This window comes from Clupea harengus, chromosome 20 (genome assembly GCF_900700415.2).
Source record: "Clupea harengus chromosome 20, Ch_v2.0.2, whole genome shotgun sequence".
Lineage (NCBI taxonomy): Eukaryota > Metazoa > Chordata > Actinopteri > Clupeiformes > Clupeidae > Clupea > Clupea harengus.
This window is the reverse complement of record NC_045171.1, coordinates 12,614,458-12,626,500: the sequence shown is the minus strand read 5'-3', so window position 1 is coordinate 12,626,500 and position 12,043 is coordinate 12,614,458. Positions and strand designations below refer to the sequence as shown.

The 12,043-nt window shown below is 42.9% G+C and overlaps 1 protein-coding gene across 1 annotated transcript in view; it reads left to right on the top strand.

Moving 5' to 3' along the window:
• The first annotated feature begins 2,690 nt into the window (after positions 1-2,690).
• xpnpep2 (X-prolyl aminopeptidase (aminopeptidase P) 2, membrane-bound) overlaps positions 2,691-12,043 on the top strand; it is a 10,609-nt gene continuing 1,256 nt past the window's right edge. Inside the window, exons 1-20 of the mRNA XM_012819351.3 lie at positions 2,691-2,863; positions 3,325-3,392; positions 3,721-3,831; positions 5,054-5,117; positions 5,367-5,471; positions 5,570-5,656; positions 6,338-6,481; positions 6,820-6,921; positions 7,239-7,320; positions 7,719-7,920; positions 8,013-8,102; positions 8,592-8,701; positions 9,124-9,201; positions 9,308-9,379; positions 9,494-9,554; positions 9,809-9,878; positions 10,031-10,135; positions 10,359-10,418; positions 10,745-10,821; positions 11,013-11,102. Of these exons, the coding sequence (XP_012674805.2) occupies positions 2,716-2,863; positions 3,325-3,392; positions 3,721-3,831; positions 5,054-5,117; positions 5,367-5,471; positions 5,570-5,656; positions 6,338-6,481; positions 6,820-6,921; positions 7,239-7,320; positions 7,719-7,920; positions 8,013-8,102; positions 8,592-8,701; positions 9,124-9,201; positions 9,308-9,379; positions 9,494-9,554; positions 9,809-9,878; positions 10,031-10,135; positions 10,359-10,418; positions 10,745-10,821; positions 11,013-11,102 (1,926 nt within the window). The 5' untranslated portion in view covers positions 2,691-2,715. The remainder of the gene's footprint in view (positions 2,864-3,324; positions 3,393-3,720; positions 3,832-5,053; positions 5,118-5,366; positions 5,472-5,569; positions 5,657-6,337; positions 6,482-6,819; positions 6,922-7,238; positions 7,321-7,718; positions 7,921-8,012; positions 8,103-8,591; positions 8,702-9,123; positions 9,202-9,307; positions 9,380-9,493; positions 9,555-9,808; positions 9,879-10,030; positions 10,136-10,358; positions 10,419-10,744; positions 10,822-11,012; positions 11,103-12,043) is intronic.

The following is a 12,043-nucleotide window of genomic DNA, read 5'->3' as shown; positions in this document are numbered from 1 at the left end:
AGAAGCGGGCTCCGAGTCGATGAAGAGTCTTCATGATGCTAAAATGGCCTGCCCCCACCGAACCATGAACCAGTTTCAGGACCCAGGCTCACAGGCAGGGAGGCACCAGCAGCTGCAGGATCACCATCCGGAGTCCACCAGTGCCGGAACAACAGCCCACTCTGGATGGTAAAGCCGGGCCACTGTGAGTGTCGGGGTCCTTAGTGTCGGGGTCCAAGGAAGAGATGTCAGCCCAGGGCGGCCGCTGGTCCACCCCCACCCAGGACTGAACCCAGGCGAGGACAGGGACTTGTGCCTGGGCACTAATATCAACCAAAGAGGGAAACCACAGAACATTCCAAATTCGAACAAAAACATGGAATTAAACAATAAATCACTCACTCTTGCATTCGCACAACATTCTGGCACACAACTACATCACACACACCACCCAGAACACACACACAATATGCTTGCTGTACATCACACTTTTATTATGGACGTTTTCTTACATCGAGCCTCGCCATAGATGCCCATTATAAGGAAAAGGCTTAAAGGAGCCTAATTTAAAGGTACAATGTGTAGGATTTAGGGGGATTTTGGTTTTGATGTTTTGATAGGTTGACAGAGAAAATGGGTGATCATTGATTGATTGTTTTGGGAATATTAAGCAACGTTAAGCCTTTTCATGTCAAGCTGTCCCTGCCATATCGGGTCAACTGATCCTAAGAAACACCGCAATGTCCTGCACATCAGAATGGTTTTTTTTATCTGCAATACAAATCATCTCGTCAGTTAGGTGAGGCACGCAAAAGGTGACGTCATGTATAAGACATATTCGTTGCCTCAAAAACGCATCACCTCCAATAATTATAACAATTCTAATTGTGTTTGAAAATAAACTATTATTAACAAAATCAATAACGTTTTATAAGTCATGGAAGCCATTTCACAAACGTTTCGATGTGGGCCGAGATATTTTTTCCAAAAAACGTCTCTAAGGAGGATTCCATTAATCTTGCTACCATCAGGGGGCGACTCAATTACATATAGCACCTTTAAATGTTTAAATGTCCTGGGACCAGCTTACCTGTGTGTGTGTTTACGCAGAAACATTCTGATTATATGCAGAAAAATATTATGTCACATTTTGCATTAAGTCCCACACTATTTGTTGTCATAAATCACCCTAAAAGGTTAATTATGATGGCAAATCATTAGCCTGGGTGCCAGTCGAACTTAGCCCCGCCCACAACATTTGAGGTTGGGAAGTTCAGTCTGGCATTGCTCCGTTGGGGAGAAACTATGCCGAACAAAAAGCTGTTCGTACCAATCAAATTGTCAGGGCGGGCTTTATACGACGATGGACAGATGATCAACAGTAACGTAATCAACCACGTCACCAAAGAGCGCTTGGGTTGAATTCGTTTTCAACAAACATGGCTGCCGCTGGAGAGCTGAGATGTGTGGATTTTTAGAAGACATCGACAGCGCATTCATTTTGAAAGAGGAACAGAGAAACGCAATCAAGGCATTTGTCGATCGAAAAGATGTTTTTGCCGTCCTTCCTACGGGATTCGGTAAAAGTTTAATTTATCAGCTGCCCCGATGGTATATACTACGTTGCTCTGATTGGTTGTAGGTCTGTTCAATTGAGCGAAGAGGCATTTTTTTTCCTGGTTCGATTGAAACACGCCCTATAATCACAGCCCAATGGAGCAGTATCAGACTCATATTCTGACTAGAATCATGAGTATGACAACGTCAGGCTAGCAAATCATACTTGTATGCTATGATACCCACCATTACGCTGAAGCACAGAACTTCAGTTATCCAGCCTCTCTCTCTCTTTCTCTCTCTCTCTCGCTCTTGCTCTCGCTCACTCACTGATTTATGAGTCTGCAGAACAGATGGAGGCCAAACATTAACTACTTCTGTAGAATAGAATACCAGTACCAGAGGTCATCCTCTGGAGTCCCCCCTCCCCATCCCCAAGGATCAGACAATGACCAAAGACTAAAGTGCACTCACAAGAGAGCTGCATTGTATTTTAATAACTGAGCTCATCTGTGCAAAATTATACTGCTGTCCTTGTGTCATGTGATTATCATCATATCTATCTTCACAATGACATTCTTTCTCTTCCTGCTTTGGGGAATCTCCTAAACTGCTGAACTGTGTTTCTGGGATGTGATCATGCATTCATGTGCACCATGGTCTTTCTGGCACTCTTTCTTTGTATCCACCCATGTCACTGGGACTTCTCCACTGATATTCCCTATACTCCTATTCCCTACTCCTATACATCTAGAAAGCCTATACACCCATGCTTGTTCTAATTGGTCAGGGAGTATACACTGTGAAGATAAGATAAGAGGCTCATTGCTCTATATGCAAGTAGCAAAACATTCAAACATGGTGAAGTACTGTGAGTGTTGTTTGTGAGAGAGAGAGTGTGTGTGTGGTGTAGAATGCCAGTTGACCGTGTCACGTAACTGGAGCCAGGGGATTTTTTCCTTGACTTGTGGATGCTTTTTGAGCTATGTGCACCATATAGTCAAACACAGATGCACACACACACAAAGACAGGCACAGGCACACACACCATTTTTTATTGCTGGGGCACAGAGATCATTCTCATTCGAAGTTCCTCCCACTAAGCTGGTGCACATGACTCCGATCTGACAACTCCTTTGAACAGGGATAGTGTCACACACATGCACACAACCTCTGCATATGCACTCACCCATACACACACTTGCTCCCTCACATACACACACCTCTCCTGTGCTGTCATTCCCTCTTCCTGGATTAGTTTATGGCAGATGGTGCAAAATGTCTTGGTCTAGCTGGATTCTGCTTGTATGTCTTGGCGTATTCACAGGTAAAATGTCTTTACATTTTAGTTCTATTTTATATATACATATATATTGTGTAAATGTTATGTGAGAGTTCAATCTGATGTTTTTCATAAGCCTCTTGGTTTGGTGAAGGAATTATATTTGCATTTTGTTATCCTCGCAAGTACAGTATAATTGTTGCTGCATATGAGCTGCATATCTGAGAATTAAATTAGTTTTGATATGTAACAGTTGGCGCATGTGAAATTGACCTTGCCTGTGTCATTCCTGCGCAATTAATCTTTATCAACCCTGAAATCTCCAAGTCACTGTATTCTCACTTGCCCTGAGTAAAGTTGCGGAACTGTGTATTGGGGGCTTTCATAACAGTGAAAGTGTTTTTACAAATCAACAACATGAGCACCCTGAAGAATTTAAAACTAGTTTACATTTAGTCAAATTGTTATTTTTTGTGTCGTAATTTCTTTTTTATAATGCTTTGCAGGAGGAACCAACAGAGCTCTCGCTGAAGGTTCAGGCTCCACAGAGAGGAACTGTTCTGCAGTCCCACCAGTAAAATTACCTCACTCTGTCTCTCTCTCTCTCTCTTTCTATTTTCTCTCAATTTTACCCTATTTCTGTCATCTTAGCCCTCAGTCTATTTGTTATAGCTGCTTATATTGTTGCTGCTAGATTTACTGAACACTGAGATCAGTGTGGTCAGCACTAAAATGTATTTCAGCTTCAGTATTATTATTTGGACCATGCTGCATGGTACAGTGACTTTATGGCTAATGTGGTACCTATGATCTCCTGCTCTCTCTCTATCTCTCTCTCTCTCTCTCTCTCTCTGTCTCTCTTTCTCTCTCTCTGTGTGTGTGTCTGTGTGTGTGTGTTACAGTACATCCCTCCAACAGCAGTGAACACCACACTGAGACTGAAGTCGCTGAGAGATGCCATGAAGCAGCAGAACATCTCAGCCTACATCATCCCTGGCACTGATGCCCATCTGGTAGTAACCTTACCTCTGCTCATGCCCTTGCCCACCTCTGTTTTCATCTATCCCTCACTCTCCGCAGCCCCTCTTCTCTCCTCCCTCCAGAACATTTGATATTTCTCCCCTTCTCTCCATTCTCTTCCCTCTTGTCACAGTTCTCTTGTTATCTGACTCATTCCTTTTTTCTTATAAGCACTGAAAGATGATCACTTAATGATACCGAATAGCCGCAATGTCATGCCTCACATAAAAATGGTAATCAGCTGCCAATTTCTGATGGCATGATTAATGGGGAGAAGAAAAGAGAGGATGGATATCAGGGGGTGATTAGTCTCCAAAGAAAGAGGTGTTGCAGGAAAGGCACAAATGTTAATGTTCATTCTTTTCAACTCGCCATTTTTAGTGTAGTTTGCATTAATGGAGCTATTTGTCGGATGGAGACTGATCAAGTCATTTATGGAACTCAACACTATTTTTCTACAAGACTGACCGAAGGGCAGGACGGGCATCTCCCTGCAATTTGGCAACAATGTTGTCTCCCAGTTGAACAGCTGACAGCTGGAACAAGAAATATTTGCTGCCAAAAATTGGATATCTTACGGCGCAATATGGCAAGGGCTAAAAGGGATACTTAGATGCATGTACATCTGCCTAGAAAAATCACAAAACAGAATTTTTTTTAGATAAACATTAAACATTAAATACATTAATCTGACTAATCCAATTGGTTTTTGAGTACACTTGTTCCCATGTGGAGTGTATGCATGCCCTTTGTTTTCATGCCCGTGCTTTTCATGCGTACATCAATCTTGGGTGTTCAATTTGTCCCATGTATCACATTTCGGCATAACACATTTTCAGTGTTACAGATTTACTTTTGTCCCAGAGTGTCATAACATCTGTTCTCTCTCTCTGTAAATGGCAAACATACAATACAGTCATGCTTCAGACAACAGAATCACACTGCACAGGCATGACGTCTGAATTACAGAGTTGAAACAGTGTTTGCCAGGGTGTTGTTAGATTCCAACAGTTATCATTTCAATTAACACACATACAGTGTGACATTAACATTCTAAATTAAGCCATAAGTAATCTTTTTTTTTAGTCCAGGGGATGAGAGGTTGTCAGCATGTTTTTTTTTAACCGTCAAGCCTTGTGTTGCTTATCTTAATAAAACGACCTCCTCTCAGTCTTTAAGACATATTTGCTTTTGTTTTTCTTCTCTTCCCCGCAGAGCGAGTACATTGCTCCACGGGATGCGCGTGTTACCTTTATGTCTGGCTTCACTGGTTCTGCAGGTTAGTTTCACAAACTTTAATGAAATTTGTCCCTTTTTTTCCTCAATGTCATAAAGTAAACACATTTGTATGCATGTCCATTGCTTACCCATAACCACCCACAGTGCTGTAAAACAAATCGATTGTGTCCCTGAATTCACCTTCGCCTATCAGTTTACAGAAGATATTTATATCTGAGTGTGTGCATAAAAAGTGTGTTTGTAATGGTCTATCATTAGTCCTTCATTTGGATGTGATCATCTTTTAAAGGCACGGCGGTCGTGACACAGACTAAAGCAACACTGTGGACAGACAGTCGGTACTGGGTCCAGGCTGTGCGTCAGATGGACTGCAACTGGGACCTGGAAAAAGATGGTGAGAGCCCCCCCCCCACATATATATATATGTCCCATAGACAGGCTGACAGCTAATGATGTCTTACTAATGCGCGGCTGCCCTCTCTGACTCCACAGTTTCCATACGCAGCATCACAGACTGGCTCATTCGAGAGGTTCCTGAGGGAAAAGAGATTGGCTATGATCCCTATGTCTTCTCAGTCAGTAAGGCCACATGCAACAGATTTAATTTTGTTCTTGTTATCTATATAATGACGCTGCATCCCACAAATGAAATGCACTGTCTATTCTGAAAGGCTTGTTGGCTTATCTTCCAACTTTAAGACACTTTAAGGGCCCTAGGTTATAAATGTATAATGTTCTTCTGAAAAGGTGAAGCTGAGGAACCCTTAAGGAACCCTTCTAGCTAGCTAGCACTTCACTGGGAGTGTTGATGGGGAGAAAATAAGTAGTCGGCCAGACTTTATTTGGATGGTCCCATATAGACTATCTACAGATGCTCAGATTATAAACAAACTATCTGTTGGAACAGAAACAATTTATGGTTAAGGTTAGTTTTAGGGTTTGGTTAAGGTGATGTTCAGTGAAGAATTAGAATGACTGAACTAGAATTTCAACAAACCATCTGTAAAGTCTCTACAGGCAGGTAAGTGTTACCAAGTAGTCTGCGGTTTTAGCAGTTTAGCTTAGCACAGTTCAGTTCAGTTCTGCTTTTCATTATGGAACAACAGTGAATTTATTGCTGTGTTCACTACAGTTTAAGCTATTATTTAAACTGTGATTGATCAACATTTACATAGACGTGTCAGTGATGTGGGATAGTGTTTTATTGATTAGCGTTCAGACATACTGTCTCTCTCCTAATCCAAGTAATGTTCTTTACAGAAACATTCAGCGCTTACAACTTCAACCTGTCCCCCGCCAACCGGAACCTAAAGTCCATTCCTGACAACCTGGTAGATAAAGAATGGACCGATCGGCCACCTCTCCCCCCAGACGCCCTTGTGCGTCTGCCAGACAGCATCATCGGTGTGTTGTTTTCTCTGTGTCTGTGCTTGAGTGTGTGTGTGTGTGTGTGTGTGTGTGTGTGTGTGTGTGTGTGTGTGTGTGCGTGTGAGTGTTTGTGTTATCTCAGGCTCCAGAGCTCATAAATACCTGCAAACAGAGCAGATGTTCATAAACTTGTGACAAACAGAGTAATAAATGGTCTGTTTGGAGGCTTTACAGACAGTTATCAGTTTTATAGCAGTAATAACCACTGAAGCATGGCATCACTGAGGAGTTGTATAACTTCCAATTTTCCCCTTTCTGCAGCTTGTAGCCATAACTGTGTGTTTGTGTCTGTGTGTTTCTGCTGGTATTGGCAGAGAGGACTTGGCTACAGAAGGTAGAGCATATCAGGAATATAATGAAGGAGGATCCTTACCAGCCCACTGCTGTCCTTCTCTCCGCACTCGATGAGACGGCCTGTGAGAGCTACATTTAGATGTGCACACAAACACACACGCACATACATGCATGTGTATTTCAAAATTATTGTTATTTCCCTCTACCTGAAAATGCTGGCAGCTATAGTTGACTAGTCAGTATGTCCCACGCACACAGACACACACATCACTCACGAACAACAGCATACACACACAAATACACACTTACTTAAAGTACAGAACTGGCTAAAGTAGCCTAATAGTTCTAATGTTATTTTGGTGCTTAGTACTGTGGCATGTCCATAACTGAGATGTTTGTGATATAGAGTATGAGTAATACCTGGTGTTTGTTGACACAGGGCTCTTCAACCTGCGTGGGAATGATATTCCATACAACCCATTCTTCTACTCCTACACCCTGCTGACACTGGACCAGATCTTGCAAGTCTTCTTTTAAGGGATTCCTGTTATGCTTGTCATGTCATGCCCCTGTGTCCATTGTTTGTCAAGGAGCATTTTAGTCCAGTGAGGTTTTTAACTCGTGGTACAAAATCTCTCATGCGGTACAAAATACAGAAAGACAAGTCAGAAATGACAGAGGTAAATCAATAATCAAATTAAATCCGTGTTTTTGGTTGAAGGAGAAGGCAGTCAGATGTACAGAATACTGAAATGAAATACAAGAATGAAAGAGAGAAGAAAAAGAGAGAGAGAAAGTGCAGAAGACAATATCGCACTGGATTTTTCTAAACATCTTTTTTCTCTCTTTCTCTCTCCCCCAATCTGTCTCTGTGTCTCTCTCTCTCTCTACCATTACTTTTCGCTCTTTCTCTCTGTAGGTTGTTTGTGCACAAAGCCCGAGTGTCAGATGACTTGAAGGCATACTTGAATGCCACCTGTTACACGGCGGACTGTGTGGAGCTGATTGAGTACGGCCAGGAGCGAACCCAACTGCGCAACTACCTGCTGCGGTCAGACGTGAGAGTGTGGGTGGGGACAGAATACACCAACCAGGGGCTCCATGAACTCATCACCCCTGAGGTAAGGCCTTGGATCATAATGAGCAGACCCTGTCTCACAGGAACAATTTAAACAAAGATAAGTATTTAAACAAAATATCTTCTTTTTTCCAGGACAAGTTAATGACCACTGATTACTCACCAGTGCTCACCACCAAAGCTGTAAAGGACACTACAGAGCAGCGCATCCTCCGAGACGCACATGTAAGTTTAGACATCACCATAGAGATTGCCTCCGAGACGCACATGTATGTTTAGACATCACCATAGAGATTGCCTCCGAGACGCACATGTAAGTTTAGACATCACCATAGAGATTGCAGTGTAGTGATAACTTTACCTCATCATGATTGTCTTGTCTTTCTTTGTTCTCAACCTAATTTGACAGCCTCCTCTGCATTCAAAACTAAAATGCTTTCAGTGAAATTAAGTAAATATTGATTCCCCCCACACCACTATGTGAGAAACACGAATCAAAGTATAATTAGAACCCAACAACAGATAGTGTAAGAAATTAATCATCATTCAGCCACAGCACTGTCCAATGTAATGATGTAGTTTTTTCTTGGAAGGCTCTGTGCTGACAGGATGATGGATGTCCCTGTCTGTGGGAAGACAGTGCTGTACTTTTGAGTTGTGTGCTGCTGTGCTGCCTGTTCCCTGTGTGAGTGTACTCTGCTCCTCTCTGCGAAGGTGAGGGACGCGGTGGCAGTCATGCAGCTCCTGGTATGGCTGGAGAAGAGTGTCCCTGGGGGAAAAGAGACCGAGCTCACAGCGGCACATTATGTCGACGAGCAGCGCAGGTAATGTGAAATCAGACACACATCTCACACCTCACACCTCACACACACACAAACACACACACACACACACTCACACACACACACACATACACACACACACACACACACACACACACACACACACACGTACACTCTCTCACACACACACACACACACACACACACACACACACACACACACACACACACTCGAAAACGAGATGGTACATCTCAAGGGGTTATTCCAAATAAAGAGAATTTCCAACACACACACACACACACACACACACACCTCACACACATACATGCAATCACACACACACACATGCACACAAAACAGTACATGCACAGATATCCATACCCACATCCACACATACATACAGGAGTGGAAAGTTTCTTCATCAGTTGAGTGCTTGGCCAACTGCTGATTTTATGATTTTCCAGCAAGCAGAAAAACAGCAGGGGTCCCAGCTTTGAGACCATATCTGCCAGTGGACCCAACGCTGCTCTCGCTCACTACAGGTGAGAGGCTTCTGCACTCACCTTTCATCTCATATATTCTGATAAAAGAGATGCTGTGTTAGAAAACAGGTTTTTCTGTATTCACCGTTGGCCTTCAATTTTGCAGTCCTACCAAAGAAACGACACGAGTGCTGTCTGTAAATGAGATGTACCTCGTTGACTCTGGTGGCCAGTACCTGTAAGCATGCTCAACAGTTCCTTGCAATCCCTAGACTTTAAATTTGAAATGACTTGTCGGAAGAGCCTGACTAACTCTGTGTTTCGTTGTTGCAACAATGTTTCGCCACCGTAGGGACGGAACGACTGACATCACACGAACAGTACATTGGGGCACTCCCACAGCCTTTCAGAGGGTAAGGCAATGGGGTTGGCTGGGGGTTCGACTGACAGCATCTTCCACATGAACATCAAAGACGTGTACCCTTGAGCACTTAATGTATTCTACTGAGGCTTCTGTTTGACCTTTAGAAAAACTATATCAGTGCTAGCTGTTTAAATATGAATAATTCAGATCTGTCAGGTGTCTTCTTAAATTCTTATAAGATTAACATTGGCATGTCATATTGTGACAGAGTGTACTGTTTTGTTTTTTTTCAACACCTGATAGGAGGCCTATACTCGTGTGTTGATGGGAAATATTGAAATTTCTAGAAACATCTTTCCTGAAGGAACAAGAGGTTCGTGCACCCACCCACTTGGAAATTAATTTAAATCAACTGGCAATTGAATTCAATTCTGTGATTACTGCAATCCTTCCACAAGAGGTCTCCATAATTTCTCTGGATGCTTATGTAATTCATGGCCTCATACCTTGATGTTGATCTTATAGGCATAAACATGGAGATGCTTGGCCGCCGAGCATTGTGGGAGGTTGGACTGAATTATGGTCACGGCACAGGTCACGGTGTGGGCAATTACTTTGGAGTTCATGAATGTAAGTTTGGCGCAGAATCTGTGAAGTTTTTATGACATTGCCAATCTGAAATTACGTAAAGATTGTGTGGTTAGTCAGTTGTAGTGAGCATATCAACAAAAATGTTCTTGTATTTATTTAAAGTACTGGCTGACCGGCCTGAAACGTGTACAGGAACATTCCGTTTGTATAATTGCCGTTGCAGTATGTTACTCTATGCTCAGACAATTATACTTTTCAACAGGGCCTGTGGGTTTCCAGTCAAACAATATTCCATTCAAAGAGGGCATGTTCACTTCCATAGGTAAGAGCCCAACTCCCTTTAAATTCAAATCCCCTCTCTGTTTGCTTTGGCTTGTTGACTTTCTTTCAGTGCTACCTAGATGTCACCCAATGTGATATCCTTTGTTTGCGATGCGATGACAGCCGCCGACCAAAACTTCAACAGCTTTGACTTTGAAGACAGCTTTGACTGAAGTGCATGGCAGCAGTGAATCTATTTTGCTCTTTGTGTTGTGTTTTTGGTCATCTGCCCATGTGCATCCAGACCTACTCTTACTGATTCAGTATGTACAGTGTTTGGTGCTGCAACTGCTTCTGAGCCATGCAGGTTTTCTTTTCGTTTCACAGAGCCTGGATATTACAAAGAGAATGACTTTGGGATTAGAATCGAAGATGTTGCAGTTTTGGCTCCAGTTAAAACAAAGGTGAACCAGATTTTATTCTACTGTATAAAACTGAAGCATCTGAAGCAAAGTGGCAAAATAGCCATATCCATTGGGACATGTATTTTTTTATATTTTTTTTTGTGTATATATGTACATACATATTTGTGTTTATGAATGTATATGTGCATACGCATGTACATATTGTTGATCCGTTTTCTCTTCTCATCCAGTACGGCAATAACTACTTGACCTTCGACATTGTTTCTCTGGTTCCGTATGACCGGAAGTTGATTGACACCTCCATCCTGAGCCCCCAGCAGGTAAACGACTCCGTCAGCCTTCAAGTCGCCTCTCCCCGTGTCCTTGACTGCTTTTGCAACCGGGCTCCGATCCAGGGGTCTGACAGAATGCAGTGACTATGATAGAGTGGCGACCAAATTGTCTGCCTGCCTCTCTGCCGCATTGAGATTTATGCAGAAAGACAAGCCAAGGGAGCATATTGTGCTGCAGGAGGCCTGCGTGAGTGTGTGTGTATGTGTGTGTGTGTGTGTGTGTGTGTGTGTGTGTGTGTGTGTGTGTGTGTGTGTGAGTGTGTGTGTGTGTGAGCGTGTGTGTGTGAGTGAGTGTGTGTGTGTGTGTGTGTGTGCGTGTGTGAGTGTGTGTGTGTGTGTGTGTAAGTGTGTGTGTGTGAGTGAGTGTGTGTGTGCATGTGTGTGTGTGTGTGTGTGTGTGTGTGTCTGTGTGTGTGTGTGTGTGTGTGTGTGTGTGTGTGTGTGTGTGTGTGTGTGTGTGTGTGTGAGTGTGTGTGTGTGTGAGCGTGTGTGTGTGAGTGAGTGTCTGTGTGAGTGTGTGTGTGCGTGTGTGAGTGTGTGTGTGTGTGTGTGTAAGTGTGTGTGTGTGAGTGAGTGTGTGTGTGCATGTGTGTGTGTGTGTGTGTGTGTGTGTGTGTGTGTGTGTGTGTGTGTGTGTGTTTGGAGCCTTTTTCTCCGTGCAGCTTTGACACTTCTAATTCTTGTGGTGTTGAGGTCTGGTGCTCTCTCTGCTGACTTCCTTTGAAAATCCCCAGCTGACATCTTTCTGTGAAACATTTTACATTCTAGACCTGCACATCTGGGATATTTCATGGGTATATATTTACTACAAAGATGAAAACCAGTTTCTCTGGGGCATTTCTTCATTGCAAAAATTGAGTGCCCTTTCTTGTAACCCTTACATATAATCGCATATCCACATATTCTATATACATACTTATGGACAATTT